The 22017-nt window shown below is 42.3% G+C and overlaps 1 protein-coding gene and 1 long non-coding RNA gene across 2 annotated transcripts; one reads left to right on the forward strand and one right to left on the reverse strand.

Annotated features, from left to right (window-relative positions):
• Positions 1–6449: 6449 nt before the first annotated feature.
• LOC134205015 (uncharacterized) lies at positions 6450–6905 on the reverse strand. The gene is made up of 2 exons (XR_009978039.1): positions 6773–6905; positions 6450–6593 (listed from the first exon to the last, which is right to left on the reverse strand). It is a non-coding gene; the product is annotated as an uncharacterized LOC134205015 (long non-coding RNA).
• Positions 6906–12797: 5892 nt separating this feature from the next.
• LOC134205019 (uncharacterized) lies at positions 12798–14894 on the forward strand. Its single transcript, XM_062679880.1, has 2 exons — positions 12798–13073; positions 13144–14894. The coding sequence occupies exons 1-2, from the start codon at positions 12930–12932 to the stop codon at positions 14407–14409; spliced, it is 1410 nt and encodes a 469-aa protein (XP_062535864.1). The 5' UTR covers positions 12798–12929; the 3' UTR covers positions 14410–14894.
• Positions 14895–22017: the final 7123 nt, after the last annotated feature.

A 22017-nucleotide genomic window follows, 5' to 3' on the forward strand; every position in this document is an offset into this window, starting at 1 on the left:
ACGAAATCTGTAAGCAAGCATTAGACTGGAACCCAGCGGGACATCGCAGCAGAGGCAGACCCAGAGGCTCATGGCGGCGAAGCCTCAATAAAGAAATAAAAGAAGTCGACCGAAATCTAACCTGGCAACAGGTTAAAGCGATAGCCGGGCATCGCTCAGGATGGAGATCTTTCAAGTCGGCCCTTTGCACCACCGGAGGTGTACAGGATCCATAAGTAAGTAAGTAAGTAGCGACCCTCGAAAAACCCTAGAAAACAACCACAAAGTGAGCCCCAATCCAACATCGTCGAATCGAATTCAAAGCGGGTGGAAATACTCTAAAACGTTTAACTTTTATGGTTTCACATTGGGATGATCGAGAGTTTCCACCGTTGCCCCGACGACCCGAAGCTGGTGATGTCGCGCGCCACGATCTACTCATCTGGTCCCCGGCGGTGGACCTAGCCTACTACGATTTCCCATGCACTGCGCCTTTTAGCTTCTTGCTTAACCGATGAGCAATATAGCTCACGCCTTGGTCGCGAACTACTCGGATAGTCCCGGTGGTGAATCAATCCTACTCCGACGGGGAGTTCCCCGACGTCGGAAGCTCCCCCGAAACCGACGACCCGTCTCAATGGGTGACCGGACGAGTGCCGAGGTCAATCCAAGGATTCCGGGTGGAGATAGGCTCGATTCCCACGTAGCGTTTTTTCAACGCCACGTGCACGCAGCGGTCAAATGCATCGGTGCGGCGACGCTGCGTTACCGCTTTTTCCCGATGCACACCCGCGTCTTTTTGATGCCGCGTACACTCAGCGTTGAAAAGACGCTACGTGGGCATCGGGCCATAATTTCCGGTTCAATGGTGCCCCAACGACCCGGAGCCGGTGCATTCGCACGCCACAATCTATTCAGCTGGTCCCGGCGGTGGGCCTAGCCTACTCCGATAACCGAGTTTCGATTGCCTTGAGCCATTGAGCTCTCACCTTATTCGTTGAGCCATTGAGCTCCCGCCCCGGTCGCGATCGGGAACGACTCGGATAGTCTCCGACGGCGGATCTAACCTACTCCAACGAGAAGTTCCCCGAAAGCGGGAGCTCCTCCGAAACCGGCCGTTTCGTCACGTTCTGAGGCTACGCGGGGTAGCTGGCGCTGGCGTTCCCATTCATTGTCGACATATTATTTACGACTTCCGCGGCGGAGTACTCATGATCCGCTATCCGTAAAGGCTGCCTGCTGCTGCTCTATTCGCCAACTTCGTTGTAGGATGTCGGCTATCCTGGACGTTGCTCTTGCGACCGCTCTCCAATGTTCTGGGTTCTGGCACATTTTTCTAACGATGGTATCGGTGGTAGCGTCCGTTCCACATGCTTCCAACATTGCACGCCTCTCCGTTTCGAACCGGGGGCATGTGAACAGGATGTGTTCAGCCGTTTCTGTCACGTAAGGGCATTGCGGACAGGCGGGAGAAGCCGCGTTTCCGAACCTGTGTAGGTACCACTTGAAGCATCCGTGGCCTGTCAAGAACTGGGTCAAGCCAAAGTTTAGTTATCCATGAGGTCTGCTAATCCATGCCGACACACTTGGGACTGGGTCAACCTTTCCTTACCCGAGTTGTCCCACTCCCTCTGCCATTTGGCTACCGTTTCTGCATTGATAATCCTTCGAGCGTTATCGGTGCCCCTGAGTGCGTAGCACTCCTCGTCTTCCTCCACCACCAGTTTGATAGGCATCATGCCCGCGAATACACATGCCGCTTCGCGAGATACGGTGCGATATGCTGATGACTCTCAGGCACATTAGTCTATGAGTACTCTCTAGCTTCCGCACGTTGCAGTTTACACTCAACGCCGATCCCCAAGCTGGACCTCCGTATGGTAGTATTGAAACCGCCACGCTTGCTGGAGCACACCCTAGAGCTGTTTGCCATCATCCTCAATGTGCGGAATGCATTCAACAGTGCGTGCTGGATGGATATCGCGAACTCGTTGCTTCAGCTTGGAGTACAGGTAGGACTGTACAAGATTCTGGGAAATTACTTTCAGAATCGAGTGATCTACGAGACAGACGAAGGCTTGGTTAGCGCCCCCATCACGGCATGTGTCCCACAGGGATCAATTTTGGGTCCATTGCTGTGGAACGTGATGTGCGATGGTATGCTGAGGTTAAAGCTCCCACCAGGAGTCAAGTTAGTGGGATTCGCCGATGACGTAACCTGTAACCCGCCATTTTAGGGTTACAATTAAAACCCCTTGGTTCTTAAATAATTTAGCTCAGACCCAAAAAAATTGTAAATATATGTTTCCGTGTTCGTCTACTAATTTATTATTAAATGTCTGTATATAAAATAAATGTCTGTGGTCCATATTTGTATGTTTGACTGATATTTATTTTGTATATAGTAGCTGTAGGGTGTAAACAATTATATTAATTAAAAGATGACGTTTGAGTCCAAGTTTGTATATTATATTTAGTTGTTTGTTTACCTCCTGGTTAATGTTAAAAAAATATATATTTATTTACATTATTTATCTACATTATTTACAATATTTATTTACCTTATTTACATTATTTATATACATTATTTATTGGATTTCCTATTTACATTATTTATTCGAATATTTATTTACACTATTTATTATAATTATTTACTCTATTTACATTTGAATATTTTCATACAATGAAAAAAAAAAGAAAACAAGCAATTAGGGCTGAAAATGTACAGATTTTGCATGCAATCTAGCTAAAATTAATTGATTTTAAATCTAAAATTTGAAAACGCAACATCAACCTAAACCCCTAGATATTATACTAATAAAAATCAACGAGAAACGCATCGATTCACCGTAACGCACACCGGAATAACGAAATGGCAGGCTATGGGCGTTATATTTGGGGCGGCAAGAAGAGGATAAAAGGGCAAGGCCGGGATTGAATCGCTCTCTTAAGTAATCGATCGGTCCAGAGGAGTGACGAACAGTTAGTGACACCCGCGAATTTGCCACGTTCTCCCGCAATTCGTAGTTCCGTAGTTTGTGAGATTTGTATCTAAAACTATTTTGAAACTTACAAACTGAAGTAAAGTGACTATTTCGTTAAAAGTTTCAAACTTATCAGCTAAAGTTAAAAATCGCTAAAAGTTGAAACCAGGTACGGGCCAATGCTTGGCAGCACCACGGACGGTTAAGAAAAGTAGACACCAAAGTGATCAAGTCCATAAGTGAACGTTATTTCTAACCGAGTTAGGCCAGCTAGGCCAAAATCGTACCATACAAAAGTCCGAGCGAGCGTGGTGCAAATCATTGCGAAGAACAGTGCCGGTGTATAGTGGTCCTAGCTGACGGTGAAGAGTGTGCCTAGAACAAGTGAAAGCACATGGTGGTGTGCTGTAAAGACTGGTACCATCGGCTCCGGTGTTCCTCGCTCGGACAAGACCATATTGCAAAGTGTGCGCGCGAAAAGGTACCACTCCCTGGACCAACGGAACATTGACCAAACGCTACAATACGGTCATAGTGTCACTAGTGGGTCCCTTGTGTGAATCGGGACGAAGTTTGTGTGCCTCCATGGCACGGTAAAGCGAGGACAACATCCACGAATCATCCAGCCTATAACCGCAGTACTGCGGGCATCGCCATCGTCGTTTGTTCACCCCTGCTGTTTTGCTGTATGTCGACCAACGTGTGACCATCGAACGGCCGCAACGAGAAAATGTGTGAAGATAAAAGGTTGTACAGAATAAAGCTCAAGTAAGATCTAATACTAAAGACACACTGATGGTACAAGGACCGTGGTATACCACGGTTATGTACCCTAGTACATATTGTACCATGGTTTTCCACGTTGTACCAGCATGGTACAAGGTGACACGCCTGTAGTATAACTTGTACCATGGTACGAATACCACCAGTGTGTCATTAGTATTATAATTTGTTCTCACACTAAACACATTTCACACAAAATGCTCTCAAAATCCAACACAAAAGTTCATTGAATAAATATTTAAAATGTTTTCTTGTCTGAGCCAAATTGATTAGTTTTAAGATTCTAAAATATTACATTCCATGCCGTTTTGTTGTTCTGCTTGTTTTCTGTAATTCAAATTGTTAATTTATTGCCCAAATAACCAAACGGGAAGTCAGTCTCTACCAGGAACCTAACACTTTATGAACGACCCTGTAAATCAATAAACTATCGCACGAAAGAGGCTGTTGTAGAGCCCACCCCAGTGGACACCGTGGCTAGACCAGTGTCTAGGGGAATAGCCAAGGGTCCATCTGACCCTTGTAGACCTTAAGATAGTTTCAAACCATGACCGTGTACGGAGAATCTATCGAGGAGGTCGCATTGGCTGCAGCCTATTCGATCAGTTTAGTGGAGGAATGGTTGCGCAGCAAGAAGCTCCAGCTGGCACATAATAAAACGGAGATGATAGTCGTTAACAACCGGAAATCGATTCAAGAGGCGACCATTTGAGTCGGCGGCTGCGACATCACCTCCAAGAGATCTCTGAAACAATTGGGAGTGATGCTCGACGATAAGTTGATCTTTAAAAATCACGTCGACTACGCCTGCAAGCGCGCGTCGACGACGATAGCGGCACTATCGAAGAGATAGCCGTCTAGATCTTTCCATTTGTTCGAGCTCATTATCGTTGGACTGTACTTGGAAGGTGGTCCAAGATCCCCATTTGCCGATCGAAGTCTCAATTTCCAATGAACGTAATCAATCTGTTTCTATCGACCTCTCATATGACCTCACGAAGCAAATCGATTGGGGCACATATGCGGAGGCCATCATTGAAAACTCTGTGGACCGTCGGGAGAAGAATGCGCAACACGTCATCCGTAAACGTGCATTTTAAATGGGACCGGGATTTTTAATTTCCGTGCTCAAATCCCGAAAACATCGCATATGTAAAAATACATGGGGAAAAAAACCGCGGACCAAATTCCCGAGGTGTGAGGCTACCTTAAAGGCTACCTTTCCTTTATTACCTTTATTTTGGATCTGTATATACAATCGGCATAGGCGTAACTAGAGTCCCGGTCTAGGGGGGGCCATGGCCCCAGCTGGTGAGAGATAATATTCTTAGGCGATAGAGAGCACTGCTTGCACGGGTTGCCAAGAGTTTTTTATGCCTTTGCCGCTAATTTTTATTGTTGTTAACATTCACTATTTTTCATATTCATTGTACTAATTATAGATAAATGTGTGGTGGGGATTCTGAATCGTGATGTCCTTTAATTCACCACATGCTTTCCTATTCCCATTTCCAAAAACCCAAATCTGACGTTACAATGTGTGTACAGTGTTAACAATAAAGTGGATTGTTCAGCATAAGTAAGCAAATGATCTACCAGTGTTTCGCCCTTATGCGCTTCATGGCTCTCTCAGCTCTTGCTCTTGAAAAATTACCGTAAAAAGCACGTGGCATCCAAAATGGACGATATGTGGCTTTGTTGTATAACCATGTTAATCACATTTTCATTAATAAATTATGCACAAGGTTTTCTTAATAAGCTTTGCAGTTTTTGGATCTCTTTATTTACGTTTGTATGAAAGGGTCGAAACGTTTAAATAAAAGGGTCGTACTTTCATCCCAACTTAATGATAATTGCATGATAGGGTAAAGTGACCAATAGTGGACCCCCAACCAATAGTGGACCCTCCAGCCATTTTTGCAATATTACTGCACAATGTCAACATTTTGCTATGAAATTCTACCGGGAGAACCTACCTTACAGTCCTATGATTTGATTACATGCGTTGGAAATGCTATGGAAAGTTAAATTAGATGATTTTTTACAATTTTATAAAAAATAAACACGAGAGTGTCCATTATAGGAATATTTTGGGGGGTCCATAATAGGGAAGAAGAACGTCCCGAAACGAAACATGAAAATCAAATGAAGTGTCGACTATAGGGAAGCAATTTCCTATTATGGACCCCCAGAGGGTCTACTATAGGGCGAACTTAGCTAGACTTTAAAATCTTAATTTCAACGAATAACGTCTCGTATTTGGGTGTTTAATGTATGTATCGTGAAGAGGGGATGCAGAGCTTGTTGTTAGATATCAAGCAGAGTTTATATTTTGAAAATTTCTAAGCCGTACACAGAAAGAAAAATCATTATTAAAATTAAGAAAAACATTGGTTAAAATGAAAAGTTGCATTGGTTCTTTTTCGTAGAGAGTTGCGTATGCTCAAATTAAAAGTACGCCAACTTTTGCAACAACCATGGTTTTGACAGCCGCATACCACCCTGAAATTAAAAGTTTGAACATTCAAAGCAAATTGTGGAAATGTCAAATCAAAATGGTTACTCTGTGAAAAAAAAAGTAGAATATTTTTGTTCAAAAAACATTTCATTTGCCCAAAAAACCTCCCACCCGCAAACCCTCCATTCAACTTTTCTTTCCAAATTAAATTTAATCATTTTTATTTATTCATGCTTTTTATTTCATCATTTTCTTCAACGATTTGTAACGCCGTGGAGGTGGCCACTTTGAAATAATCCTGCCATTTGCCGTGGTGCGCATCGTAGGGATCTGTAAACACTGCGCTATGGATTTCCTGTCCGTTCGAAATGCCGAAACCCGCAAATTACCTGTAGGAAAAGTAACAGATGAATTCGCATAAGTATCTCGAATGGTACCTACAATGGTTTGCTTCGATTATCAATAAAACAGCAGCGCCCATTTTCGGGCCAAAGCGGGGTGCCGTTTGATTATGATAAGTAAGCACCTGCCACCGACATTTTTTAAGTTCTAGTTAAAAAAAACTTACCTGTCGATACCGCAAGATCAGCGCTTCGGAAGTTCACTTCGGTGTCATGTGAAAGCGATTTTTTTTCAGCCTAAAAATAATAATCGTTTCCTGGGAAGAAAACACCAGAAACCAAGGAAGTGCTATACCCGCTATACCATACTAACCCGCTAATGAATTATTTATTGGCGGGTTAGTATGGTATAGCACTTCCGTGGTTTCTGGTGTTTTTTTTCAGGAACTTGCCGGAATTCGTAACTATAATTAAAAACACTAAACACTGTGCAAAATTCAGCTACATATAGCACTACCGAACAAAATTATAAATTTACTGAATTGTTTTTGTTTTGTCGCCTCCACACTTTTGAAGGGAGAGGAGAGAGACGAGAGTCGAGAGCTGCTGTTGATGACAGTGAGAGGCACTATGTGCGTTTCCAATACGTTAATGGTCAAAAAATAGTCAATATCATTATGGGAAAATATCCATGCAGGTATAAATATATTGTGTATGTGCGATCTTTTCACAATACGGAATAAATATGTATCAATTTCTAAATGTGGGCCATATAAAGATGAAATCGGTAATCATAAAATATGTTTGTAAATTATTATTATATTCAATATTTTTACCACTTGTTGTTACGTGGTGCCCCAGATCTGAGTAGATTTTTTTTCCTTTCTCTGTTTCGCTCAAGGTTGATTGACTTTTGATTTGACAGTTTAACATTTTTTATGCTGGATGCGTGTACTTTTAAGATTACATTGAAAAGAAGAGGAAATAACTTTCAAACAGAAAGAAAAACTTTGACTGGAACCAATTTCGTTTTAATTTTCAAGAAAATGAAGCACCATCTAGGTGAAAAGTGTATAATTCTCTTGATAATTCTCTATAAAACCATTTTTGTTTTTTGTGTGTATGACAGGAAGAGCAAAATTCCGCTACTAGGGGGTCCACTATTGGGCATTTTACCCTATTCCGATTTTAAAAAGTACTTTGAAGGTAAGGGCTTTGAAGGCAATGGAAAGGAGGAAGTCGGTTATTTTCTCACACTCCATATAAAAAAAAACTGTGAGACGGTGAGATTGAACGCCTATAGATCTATAGGAAAATTCCTCATTTTTGGGATTTTTGAAAAAGATTGGATTTTTGAAAAAATGTTGAAATAAAAACACTTCAAAACCGTATTTTGAGATTTCGTTAATAAACTTGATACTGGGGGCGAAAATACGACTGCGCCCGAGCTCACGTCCGGCTTTCAACAGGAACTACAATATATTTACTGTGAAAAATTCTTGTAAGTTTTGTGAGTTAGTTAGTTAGTAATTCGAAAAGACCCTAAAATGAACAAAACTCGCGCTTAAAAAAATATTGGCGTAACAGTATTTATCGACTTCCCCTAATCGATTTTATATTTTGCTATAGCAAAATGTTTACTTTTCAGTTAACGAATGCCGTTAGATAACTGCAACGCATTCTAGCCGTCAAACGGTTGACAATCGACGTCAGATGCAATAAAAGTGCATCTAAATGTGCAGCGCCAACCAGCCCCCACCTTGAGGGAAGTTAAGGATGCCATTCAACAGCTAAAGACCAATAAAGCAGCTGGTAAGGATGGTATCGGAGCTGAGCTCATCAAGATGGGCCCGGAAAAGCTGGCCACTTGCCTGCACAAACTGATAGTCAGAATCTGGGAAACCGAACAGCTACCGGAGGAGTGGAAGGAAGGGGTTATATGCCCCATCTACAAGAAAGGCGACAAACTGGAGTGTGAGAACTTTCGAGCGATCACCATCCTTAATGCCGCCTACAAAGTGATATCCCAGATCATCTTCCGTCGTCTGTCACCATTAGTGAACGAGTTCGTGGGAAGTTATCAAGCCGGCTTCGTTGACGGCCGCTCGACAACGGACCAGATCTTTACTGTACGGCAAATCCTTCAAAAATGCCGTGAATACCAGGTCCCAACGCACCATCTGTTCGTTGATTTCAAGGCGGCATACGACAGTATAGACCGCGTAGAGCTATGGAAAATTATGGACGAGAACAGCTTCCCTGGGAAGCTTACCAGACTGATCAAAGCAACGGTGGATGGTGTGCAAAATTGTGTGAAGATTTCGGGCGAACACTCCAGTTCGTTCGAATCGCGCCGGGGACTAAGACAAGGTGATGGACTTTCGTGCCTGTTGTTCAACATTGCGCTAGAAGGTGTCATGCGGAGAGCCGGGTGTAACAGCCGGGGTACGATTTTCAACAGATCCAGTCAATTTATTTGCTTCGCGGATGACATGGACATTGTCGGCCGAACATTTGCAAAGGTGGCAGAACTGTACACCCGCCTGAAACGTGAAGCAACAAAAGTTGGACTGGTGGTGAATGCGTCAAAGACAAAGTACATGCTTGTGGGCGGAACCGAGCGCGACAGGGCCCGCCTGGGAAGCAGTGTTACGATAGACGGGGATACCTTCGAGGTGGTCGAGGAATTCGTCTACCTCGGATCCTTGCTAACGGCTGACAACAACGTTAGTCGTGAAATACGAAGGCGCATCATCTGTGGAAGTCGGGCCTACTACGGGCTCCAGAAGAAACTGCGGTCGAAAAAGATTCGCCACCGCACCAAATGTGTCATGTACAAGACGTTAATAAGACCGGTAGTCCTCTACGGACATGAAACATGGACAATGCTCGAGGAGGACTTGCAAGCACTCGGAGTATTCGAGAGACGGCTGCTTAGGACCATCTTTGGCGGTGTGCAAGAAGACGGTGTGTGGCGGCGAAGAATGAACCATGAGCTCGCCCAACTCTACGGCGAACCCAGTATCCAGAAGGTAGCTAAAGCCGGAAGGGTACGATGGGCAGGACATGTTGCAAGAATGCCGGACAACAACCCTGCAAAGATGGTGTTCGCTTCCGATCCGGCAGGTACGAGACGGCGTGGAGCGCAGCGAGCGAGATGGGCAGACCAGGTGCAGAACGACTTGGCGAGCGTGGGGCGTATCCGAGGATGGAGAGATGCGGCCTCGAACCGTGCATTGTGGCGTCAAATTGTTGATTCAGTGTTATCTGTTTAGATGTTAACTAAATAAATGAAATGAAAATGTGCAGCGCAATGCAGCTGTCATTGAGTTTAACATCAGTTTGAAGCTTAGCGGTCCGATAACTGCAAAACTGTTGCAACTATCGAATTGCAGTTAAAAAGCATTGCAGTTAAATGACTTGCAGTTATCGAACGTCTACTGTACTACAATATTAAGAATTGTTTTAATTTATTTTGAAGCAATTTGGATATGATTTTTCTTTATAATGAAATATTTATAAAATTGAAATCATATTCTTACAAAGTTCAAAGAGTAGGGAAGGAGAAAGATGTAGTATTCAGAGTAAGCGGCTAATGATTTTAGTTTGTATAAGTGATTCTAGACTATGAATTGATTCTGCTATTGCGGATAGTACATTAAACATAAGCAATCAAATATACCAATCGTGAAATCACATATTTCGCGTGCCCCAATTTACCGTACAATGTTACAAGTTTTACATTAGACTTGATTCGAACTCTCAATTTTGCATCTGCACTAATCACGATAGAGAAAGAATCTGTGCATGATTGAGTGCATGATTGTGCAGTGTGAGATGGTGTTGGTAGCGCCATCGGGTTGAGTAGCAACGACGAAGATTGCACCGTCAGTTTGTTGTCGAATTTTAAAACGAACAGTCGCACCGCTCTTCAACGGCGGATTCCAGAATACGACAGTTGGTAATGTCGGCGAACCGCGTTGCGAAGACGAATGAGATCTTTGGTGCGGGTGTCAACGATTAGGGTGTTGTTTACCTGACGAGCCGTTGGAACATGTTGCTCCCTGGCCACCAAGATTGCCTCTTCGAAGGCCCACAGGTGGCGGTCGATACTTTCTGACGTCTCTGGATGCATCTCATAGTCGATGATGGTGTCAACGCACTGCTGGAACCGCTGCCACTTCACTCGATGGTAGTTCCTTCTCGAAAGTTGGTGACGGTTGATTGACGAACCGATTTCGGATACCATTTCGGATTTTCTCAGGAACCCCCTACACGTAAAAAAAATCAATTATTTTATTTATTAAATTCCATTCATGTTAATCATCAGATATCAGATATGATTTTCATTTTCCATTATATAATTCTCATTACAAATCTGAATCAAATTTATTTAGAGTGCATATATAGAATAATATCTTATCTGTATAGATGTAGACTAAATAAATGAAATGAATGAATATAGAATAATATCCTATCGAATGAAAAGTATAAGTTTTGCTTAATGGCAAAAATGTATTAAGCAAAACTTATACTTTTGATGTAGGTTGAAATATAAAAAAAAAACCGTCAGCCAGTGAAAAAATGTTGCAAAACAGTTGTGAATGCGGATGTTGTGAACGCATCGGTGCGAAATTGGACCCACATAAAAAGCTACAAAGGTAATGGCAATTTATTTATGCGTAGGAATTCTGTTTAATTTAGTAAATCTTTTGAAGGTTTGTGCGGTGATTGCGATGTCCACAATCATCGGTGGCGGTGTCGAAGTCCACCGAAAACACGCTCACATATGCCGGATTTTTATGTATATGCGATATGCGATGGGTCAAGGAAGTTCATGTCGTTTCGGAGCATAGGATCTTAGCCGGTTTGCTGTACAAGATCATCCGGCAATACGGGGAGTTAAACGACTTAGCTGAAGTACCCGTCACACAAATGAAAATTGCCGACGGAGTTGCTTGCAGAAAAGTATGACCGGACTGATCCATATCGACACCGGATGCTTGCAGTTGCGACACAACACTTCACGTCACTCCAACGGAAACGAATTCGATCTCCTGATGGCCACCAGTGCGGCTCTGTATGTGCTAACAAGTTCGATGCATGCCTCAAAGTGTGTATATTTTTGTTCGGAATAAATGACAATAACAAGAATAAATTATCAACATATTATCGAATTTCGGAATTTCAGGTTATCAAATCGAAGAAATGATATTATTGCAAGGAATGAAATATATCAATAAACCCAATGATTTCATTGTTATTTCTTTAATGAAAATTATGAATTGACCTTATACAGACTATTAAAAATTTCTAATCATGTATATTAACATTTGACATACAAAGTATAAGTTTCATGTTATGATTATCTTATGCAATGCTGTATTGCTTTCATTGCAATTGGATATATATTTTATTTAGAAACCACAATGGCAAAAATGTATGTGTTTTGCCAAATACAATCATTAAGAAAATTTCTTTTCGTGTAGCGTCTCGGGCGCCCCACATATATAAGGCTTGCTGACGTTTAATAATCTTTCTCTTGCACGCGCTCAGAAAAAGAATAGGATTAATTTGTTTTCATCGGGGAAAGCGTTTCCCGATAAAAACAAATCCTATATTTTCTGGGTACGTGTGCAAGAGAAAGATGATTAAACGCAGAGTCTATTATATAGAGTTGCGCAAAGAGGATCTTCTTACTCTTATTCTGAATGATGCTCGTGTTATTATGTTGAAAACTTTCATTTTTGTTCAACCCTTCAAGTGACTTCACGGGAGTGATCACTTCTAAAGCTTTTTAATTCGATAACCAAAGTCACCTACAGAGTGCAAACACGTGAGTTTCTTGTTGCAACTTTATTAGGGGGTGTATTGAAGTTTTTTGAAGCTGTTTCTAGAACAAATCTAATACATTTCAATTCATGAGTTTTAATTCGCCATAATAATCATCAGGCGATAACAATACTTCCGCCTTACCAACAATCATTTGTTTACTTTGCTCGATAGGTAGACGGTTTGACAGTTCAATAGGTAGATTTGGCTTCACTCTTTGCGTAACTCTATATAATAGACTCTGATTAAACGTCAGCAAGCCTTATTCTCATGATTGAAAAATGTCGATCGGATCATCTTCTGCCATCATTTTCGTGACTGGGGATTTTCATAGAGCTGTTCCGCGTTTAGAAAAATATTGACCGAAATCTCGGTTATTTTTAACAATCGTGTACTGTTTGTTTTGTTGTTTTTGTTTGTCAGTTTGTCACCCGCCTTTATAAAAAATAAACAAATTGCGCAGATGTTGATCGTTTTCATTTCCTAATGATGTTACACAAAAATTCTTTCCAAATAATCATTCGGTGATTTTGTCTTTTTATTCAGTGAATTATGTATCTACTCCAACGCACAATGAAGCACCTGATTGGTTTTGCCTTGGTATGTTTTCTAGTGTTCAAGTATTGTGAAGCAGTTCAAAGATTCGACGATACAATGTCCATGGCTCTGGTGGAAAAGGGGAAACAGCAGTTGAATGTAATGTTACCGATTTTATTCGTCATGAGCATGATAAATTCTGTAGTTTTACTATAATCCGTCTTTATAGGACCTAGAGCAAAAGAGCCATCTGCCTCGCTACGGCGAATGTTGGCTGCATGCGTTGGACCACCTCCGCAACGGTTGCCGGATGCTGACGGATACGATCCAGGTGGATCTGGCGTTACATTTCACCGACTGCTTCATGGAGATGTCCGGCCACGAACGGCTGGATTGTTTGTCCGAACGGACCGAGGCTCTGAAGCGACTTTGCATGAGCGAAATGAGCGACCGGTCCTTTGCGGTGTACACGGAGTTCTTTACCCAAACGCAAAGCATGTGCTTCTTCCTGCAGAGCCAATTGTGGCAGCTGGAAGCCGATCAGACGATCGATAGGCTAAGTGTACGGTCCAAGGAGGTGAGCGAACAGTTGCATGTCGCTAGTGGAATCCAGCAAACCGTACTGGAACACCAGAAGGAGGGTTTGAAATTGCAGGCGGAAATGTTGGAAGTCGGGGGTTATTTGGCGAGGACACTCAATGGGTCCCAGAAAGTTCTGGACCGACTAACGGTGGATTTGAAAAACTCAACCAAAGAACATCAGGCGGTTTTGAAAGAGCTTTTTAGGGAGTTTTATTTGTTGCACAGCTGGATCGTTGGTAGGTATGCGTTTGTCGATAGAGTCGTCTTTTATGTTTGTTTGCTAGCGGTGGTGTTGGTCGCTACATCCACAAAAAGGACAAGCCGAGCGAGGTCCTACCTGATCCTCAACTCGGTGGGAAGTATATTCGTGGAGGTATCTTTGCCTCATTTGATTCCATTGATGGATGAAATCCAGAAGGATCGTACTAACTGGGTTATTCGAAAACTTTTCGGTATGTCTGGGTTACTATTATTTGGTTGGTTTTGTTGTCGGTACCAGGACGATCATGAGAAATTATTGAACAAAATCATGGAACAGAATCGTCAGATAATGGAAAGCGTTCTTCGCATGAAGATGGAATCAACTTTGCCCGCTCCCAAGCAGGAAAGCGAAGGTAAATATTCACATTCGACAGCGCACACTTTTGCAGGAAGTCGCGTTGCTCATTCTCAACAATATAGTAGTCGCGTGGGTCCGCGTTCCTTACTTATACCGGTGGTTGCAGCCTCGGTGCAAGAACAAGATACGACCGACTACGATAAAGAAAATAGTTCGAATGAAGGACGGTCGGCAAGCAAATCACTTCGGTTTACGCCGAAAAGACGCGAAGAAAGGGCTCTTTCGCGGACCTCGGAGTCCAGTGTTTCTCACGCTTCGAGGTACAATCTAAGAAGAAAGATTGTGATTCAATAATTTGTCGTTTGATATGCTCATATTTGTAAGTTAATTGTTCCCGATCTGAAGTTTATGTCAATCGGGTTTCTATCATATTGGGATTCCTATTTTAACGCACTGTCGAATTGCAAAAGTGATTTACCTGTTAATTTAAAATTTTATTATCAATTGTTAAATTATTATCTGTTAATGAAATTGATTTTTGCATGAATGTTTAAAAAGTATACAACATCACAAAGTCAAAAACAATGTCATTCTAATTTATATAGTCAACAGGATAAGAGTAATGCGGCTAATCATAATTAATTAATATTTAGGATCACAAATTAAATTAAGTATCATTCCAAAGTATTGACTCGAACCAAACAATTTAGTTTTTAATTATTTATTTTTTATAAAACTCGGTCATTCCGTTTCTTTATTAATTTATTGATTTAGAATAATTTTATCGTGACATTCCAAAAATAAAACAATTTATTACATTAACCTTAAAAGACAAGTTAATTCCGAGAAATCCTTGTACTGCCTGTCGATTCTATATTTCTTTGTACCCCCATTTTATACTATCTAAGAACTTTTTCAGATTGAGTTAGGTAAGCCACAGTTGTCATGCTACATAGGGAATGTCGAGATAATGTTAGAATAGCGCGTGTGAAGCATAACAAAAAACGGCCTGTTCGCAAGTATGTGCTATGGTTGTTTGACTGGTGAAGTGAGGTGTCACTCACTGTCATTTGGCTAATTTGACGAAAGCTTGTAAGGGGGTCATGGAGGGATTGGTCAGGTAACAGGAGGGTGGCATCTTGCGGAACCGCGTCGGTACCTATGGTGCATGCTCCTCCACGGCGCTTGGCTTCCATATTCATTGAAGGAAGTGGAAGTAGTCAGCCTCTCGCTTTTCCTGCAAGCGTTAGGTACAAGCCACATAGAAGAAAATAAAAATAATAATTTAATGAAGGTACGCTTCGGCATAAGGAGGTTACGTAGGCCGGATGAGGGGAACCAAAAACACTCCATTAGCTTTATCTAGACATCTAGCAGACTGATCCGAGACATCGAAACGCATTCCGATCAACCTAGCCAAATTTTAACCATCATGACGGAACGTGCGCCATAGATTTTAGCTTTAGAGCACTGAATAATCGACAAAGGGTTGGTTCATGTACTTTTTGAAAACCCCTAACAGATAAAAGCGCATGGAATCGCCCGCCATTTTGTTTCATCGACAAAAACTGCATCTAAGATTAGTTCAAAGAAAACAGTCTCGGAGGCTCATTGCCTGAGTTAAACAATGACATCTGATACCGTTTCAACGGAAGAAGAATCTCTTATTGAGGGAGATGGAGACTGTCTATTTGTTTCGCTTGGACACTAAATCTTGGGCACGAAGCCCAACACGGAAGAAATGAAGTTCAGAGTAAGAACGTTGCGGGCAGTAGTAGTGCAGTTTTACAGCAGGAACCTTACTGAATGGAGCGACCGCCTGCATGCGCAAGCAGTATTTGCATTGACAGACATCGAAAGAGCAGACATCTGCAACGATTATTCAACTACCAGGGTGGTTCAGTATTATCTGAATTGTATAAAACAACACGAATTCTGGGGTGGAGAAGAAGCTTTTCTGGTGGTGGCGAGCGAATTTAATTTTAAGATAGAAATCTACAGAGAACACTCATCCGCATGCATCATCAACGCAGACGGAAGAAGAACCTTGAGAGTAGCTCACAGACTCTTGGGCATCGCGGAGTACACACACTATGATAGTGTTCTAGATATCCCTAGTGGTAGGCAAAATAACAATAAAACGAACATTAAATTGATAAACGACTTAAATCATACAGGTAAACGAACGATGGGACTAGAAAAAGATGATGCTAACCGCCCCCCCTTTGAGAAGAGACAAGCAGGAACCTCTAACATTACTGGTCTCGCACACCAACAAAGAGATCCGCTACCGCGACTACACAAACAAGCAATACAACAACAATATACAATCGACACTTACGTTGTGACATAACACAGTGATAGCACTCCGGCGGCACTCGCAGTCGCAACAATAAACTCGCCACCGAAAGTCTTCACAGCCGGGACATGGAATGTCTCAGGGTGCTCCCAACCGTCCGATTGGGAAATCATCGATCAGTTCCTGAACGATAACTATATTGCTGTTGCCTGTTTGCAAGAGACCCGTGTAGCTACCAGTACGACAATTACAGCGGCCTTCGCATGGTTCAATGTAAATCGACAAGTGGAAACCTCTCCCAGGATGGGAGGTGGAACCGCTAACCTGGTACACGGAGGACACTTCGGCAACAAATTTAAGTTTTTTCGAGTTGGAAATAATACCTGCGGAGTCAAGATCACTGTTTTCGGAGAACAACACCCAAGTGGATCCAGAGATAGGAGTTCTAATCAACTACTTAACCAGATTGAGTGAACGTCAGAGTGACAACGTCATAATTCTAGGAGACTTCAACGCCCACGTACAAAGATTTGCTTCCCGATGACAGAAAGTGTGTAGGACCATTACTCTTCCACCCTTAGACCAACTCAAAAGGAGAAGCTTTGAAAGAGCTACTTCTTCTTCAAAAATATCGACTCTACAGCTCCTTTGGACCCGACAAAAGCGTGCTATGCACATGGAAACGCGGTTGAAGCTGTTCTCAGATAGTTCACATCGTGATGCCGATAATCCGCAGGTTTCATCCACCCAATTGCCGCTGCATAGAAGCACCAAATGGCTTCTCAGATCATCGGCTGCTCATTCTTCGCACTAAATACTGTATCAATGGAGCCAACAAATCACAACACTTAGTAAACACATCTGCACTGCAAAAACCAGATCCCCCGATCATACAAGTCGGTCTGCTAACCACTGATCCGATAGCGAAAATGCATTTTTACCGGGAAATCACGACACGCTTACAATTACAAAGGATTCCAGTGGATGCCCAAGACCCTGTCCAATACATAGCTAGAACGTATAAACGAAACCGTGATAGGAGTAGCGAAGGCAACACTACGGACACCACGCTCACCGAACATCCCGAAAAGGACAAGAACCGGACGACGTTACGAGAAACGGCATAAGCAGTTGCTGAGTGACCGGCATAACCCAGAAAAGAAGAAAAAGTTGAAAGAAGCACGGAAAGAAAAAGAACTGGCATACCAGGAGCATCAGGAGACAGAAAATACGATTATTTTTCGAAAACCTGGCTAATGCAAGGGTCGAATGAAGAAGAAATACCAACACTACCAGAACCACCTGATGGTTCCGGACCCACACTACAGGATGTACAAAGACTAGTGCTGACTCTACGTAACAACATGTTGCACAGCCGCAGGAACAAACGGGATTCGCCCTGAACTTCTCCGCTATGGCAACGAAGAGCTCTTCAGGGAGATGCATGGACTGCTACGAATGATATGGGAGAACAACAATGTCCTTCCGGGTATAATAGAAACCATTCAAATACCAATCCCAAAGGTACAACGGCCAACAGGACCAGATGAATATCGCCGGATAACGCTGTGCCAAACAATCTACAAATTGTATTCACGATTCCTGCTAGAGAAAATGGAATCATATTTAGGAGATGTTCCGAACTATCAGTATGCCTACCACCTTAACAGATCAGCAGAGGACCAGATTTTCATCGTTAGGCAAATACTCGATGAGCGCTGGAGGAAAGGCAGAACCACCTACATTGTATCTTTAGACATCCAGCAGGCTTTTGACACAGTCAACTTGCAACTAGGCGTCCCAGTCGATCTAATCAACCGGATCATATCAACATGTCTAACGGAACAGACATCCTTGCAATGGTTTAGTCCAACAACAGCAACATTCAACAAAGTAAAGGGTATAAAACAGGGCTGCCCTTTGTCACCAAAATTGTTCGTACACCTGCTACATCAGGCGCTCTCACGTCTGCAACAACAAATGCCAGAATTGTTTCTAGGGCAGGAAGGCCGAATTCGTCTACCATGCCTCAGAGTATACGCCGATGAAATCTTGGCCATTCTAACCGACCCATCGCAAATCAGCCGTGTTACAGTCGTGTTGGCACGAATTCGGACTGGAACTGAATGTGAGAAAGAAGGAAGTACTCATTCGTCACCCCTATGATCTAATAGACAACACATCATCCCGTTTAGTCACCTATGGTCCGTATGAGATCAATGTGGTGCAAAAACTGCGGTATCTAGGAGCTTATATCTTACCAGCTCACTGAATAGGCGAGAAATTATAGCAGATCGAGTGCAGAAAGCTATTCATTGCTCACCTTTGTAAATGAGAATAGCATGAACTGGGCCACCAGTCAACGCTTATACCACACAGCGACCAACTAACATTTAATGTCAATATAAATGTTATTTCAACTCGTCTATACGGCTTCAAGCCGAATATGTGTGCTATACATATGATTAAGAACTTCTATTCAATGCTTTTACCAGCAAATCTGGCGAATCTATTCAGCTGTTTTTGGCGTGCTTGCACAACTACTTTACAGCATGTTACACAATTTTTTCTCAATCTTTATTAAACCATGCAATATAATTCGCTTCAATGGCGCTTATTCAGATTTTTTAAATCTGTTAAATAAGTTTTATACGGCCACTGAATTAATTTTGATTAAATATTATTTGAAAGGAGAGTAAATTTCGAGTTTATTCAATGTTTTTTTGTGAAAACACAAATATCAATTTTGTTGCTACCTAGATTCGAACTCCTGATCTCCTGATTCAATGGCCGCTGCTCTGTCATCAGCGTCACTTTGACATATGTAAATAACAAAGAAAATTATGAATGTGCTTCTTCGCATACCCTATAGGTTGTTTTACTAACGCAATTTTCAGATTCATGCTGTATAAACGTTAGAAAGAGGCATACATGCTGCTTTCAGCACATAAGCTTAAAAAGTATGCTTTCAGCATTATTTCAACCATTATTCAAACATCTGTCAGCATGTTCTGTGGGCTAATTTTATGCATCATCAATCGCTGAAATTGTTTTTAGGCAACATTTTCTCGATCTGTATAGATGTTACTCTGCTGCTAATCGTTTAACAGTAGCCGTCAACAGCAATATCGCTTCTAAATGGCTTGTTTTCTTACACTATCTGCTAGCATTAATGACAGCGCTTTGTCAGTTGCTATGAAAGCAGGTGAATACCTCTGTAGCTGCGTTACAGAAATCAATAGCTCATACACAGCTCTGGCAACAAAAATCAAATGTAAACATTGCGGTTTTGACGTTCCATACTGATAAGCTATTAAAAGGAGCAGTATAAGGTTTACTTAAACGTTGTGTAATCTTCAAAGATACAGAAGTTGCCTAAAAGCTTCGTTAGTTCATTTATAGCGCCATTACGCTATATTGTTAGTGCTATAACAACAGCGAAAGCATTTTCATTGTGAATGCTTCACCGTAATATAGGAAGTTGCTAACAAGCAACTTAATTACATACATGAGCTCTTAACCGATAAGCTTTGTTGCTAATTCAGACAGAGCTGTTATATGACTATATGAAAGCTGCATAAACGATAAAAGATGAAATATATTCGGCACAAACTGACTAGCTGCTGATAGATATTTGGGTAATAGTCGAGTTGAAGTTTAAGGGATTATTTGCGGAGGCTTTTCTTTTATTCAGCATTGGCTGCTGTTATTCAAATATTATACAGCGAAAGGCTAGAAGTTGAAGCTTTTAGCACCAAAATTGTTAGTTGGGCGATTTCCCCGATAGTGTTCTACGGTCTACGAGTATCAACACTGACTAAGCGCAACCGAGACAAACTGCGCGAAATGGAGCTGCTCATAGTCTCTGGTCTTTATCAAGCTTCGAGACGCAGCGCCGAAGATCCAGTAGCACTACAACAAATCCAGGAAGACATAGGATCAGTTGACATCAGTCAGGCTCTAGAAGGTCACACCATTAACCGAAATCTCAGGGTGGCGCGATAGCGCACCCACACCCTATTAGGCGCACCCACAACGGATGGACGAAAACGAAATATTAAAAATAGCCTCCGAATATAATATTCCCGGACCATTGAAACTCGGCCGTCCCTGCTACACATGGGAGAAATGTGTTGAACAGGATATGATATGCACAGGAGTCACCTCTGAGGATTTACGCGAACTTGCGCAGAACCGAGAGAGATTTCAAGAATTTGCTACAAGGATTCTTTCCCTGTGTCATGAGGAATTACCACCCGAACTACTTACAAAAGGAAATTATGACAACACGCAAATTGAAATCCCAACAACGAATGACGCATCGGACGAGTCCTGGTTTGACGGATTTGAACAAGATGAGGAGACAGATTTAGCAGGATTCTCTGACAGCGACTGAACGAGGAAGTAAGATGCTCTTAAACAGCCAGAAGATAAACTATGACACCTTTTAATAAACGAACATGAAATAAAACTTGTTGTATGCTTTTGAAATGAACAAGAACATACTTTATAATTTTATATCAATCAATCTCATCAATCTAATTTACATTATCTTTATCTTTATTATTTCTATTTTTATGCTCAAACACCCTCAAAATGATGAAACGAGTTGAAAGGAAGGACTAGAGAAATAAAAAACCAAAAGGATTGCACGTTAAGGCCGAAAACGAAGAACGACAAGAGCGTGGAACCAGAAGTTACATGAAGAACTGGTTCGACAGCAATTCGAACGCTGTGTATCCGATCCTTACCTGTATCTATCGGAAAAATTTGAAGGGGCGATGGTGCTACGTACTGGTGTACGTCGGCGATCTCGTAGTGGAGTGATGATCCGGCGATGATTGAAGCGTTCGTGAGTAAGCTGAAGCGCTCTTTTGAGATAAGCGAACGAGGTGATATTCGTCATTACCTAGGGATGGGAGTAGAGAAGGATAAGCACGGGGATTACTTTCTGAGTCAAAGGAAGTACATTCGAGAGCTAGTCGAATCAAACGGATTGACGGAGGCCAAAGCATCCCTGGATACATCAAGAGCGAGAGCGACGGAACGCCGCTGAAGACCAACATCGAATACCAGAAGCTTATCGGGAAAGTGTTGTACATAGCTGTGGACACCCGACCCGACATTGCGACTGCGGTATCCATTTTGAGCAGGAAGACGAATCGGCCCACCCAAGAGGACTGGATCGAGCTGAAACGTGTGGTATGGTACCTAAAGGGTAAAGCCGACTACATATCGACTACGACTAAGCAGGAAAGGTGAGACCGGTACCATCGTCAGTTATTCTGACGCCGACTGGGCGGAAAATCGAGACGTGCGTGTTCCGAGGGGAACGCCACTTTGCGATTGCACACTTAATCGCTGCCAGATCTTATAAAATTCTGCTCGAAAAGCCATCGCTTTTATTATCGCAACTAATCGCGACGTGAATCGCATAATCGCACCCCATCGCGCTTTATCGCAACTGTTTATTGCTCGAATCGTAAGTTGCGATCCATTGTTACCAGAGTAACCGACCAAACTTGTTTTGTTTATTTCGAGTAGGTGAATTCAGTGGCATCGGTGACAACTGTAAATTTTAGCCCTGCAAGGACACCGACGTATTAACGTCCTTGGGCATCGGCTTCTCGCTTTTGCCGGTAAATGCCCTAGCAGCATGGAGA

Source organism: Armigeres subalbatus, chromosome 1 (assembly GCF_024139115.2).
Source record: "Armigeres subalbatus isolate Guangzhou_Male chromosome 1, GZ_Asu_2, whole genome shotgun sequence".
Lineage (NCBI taxonomy): Eukaryota > Metazoa > Arthropoda > Insecta > Diptera > Culicidae > Armigeres > Armigeres subalbatus.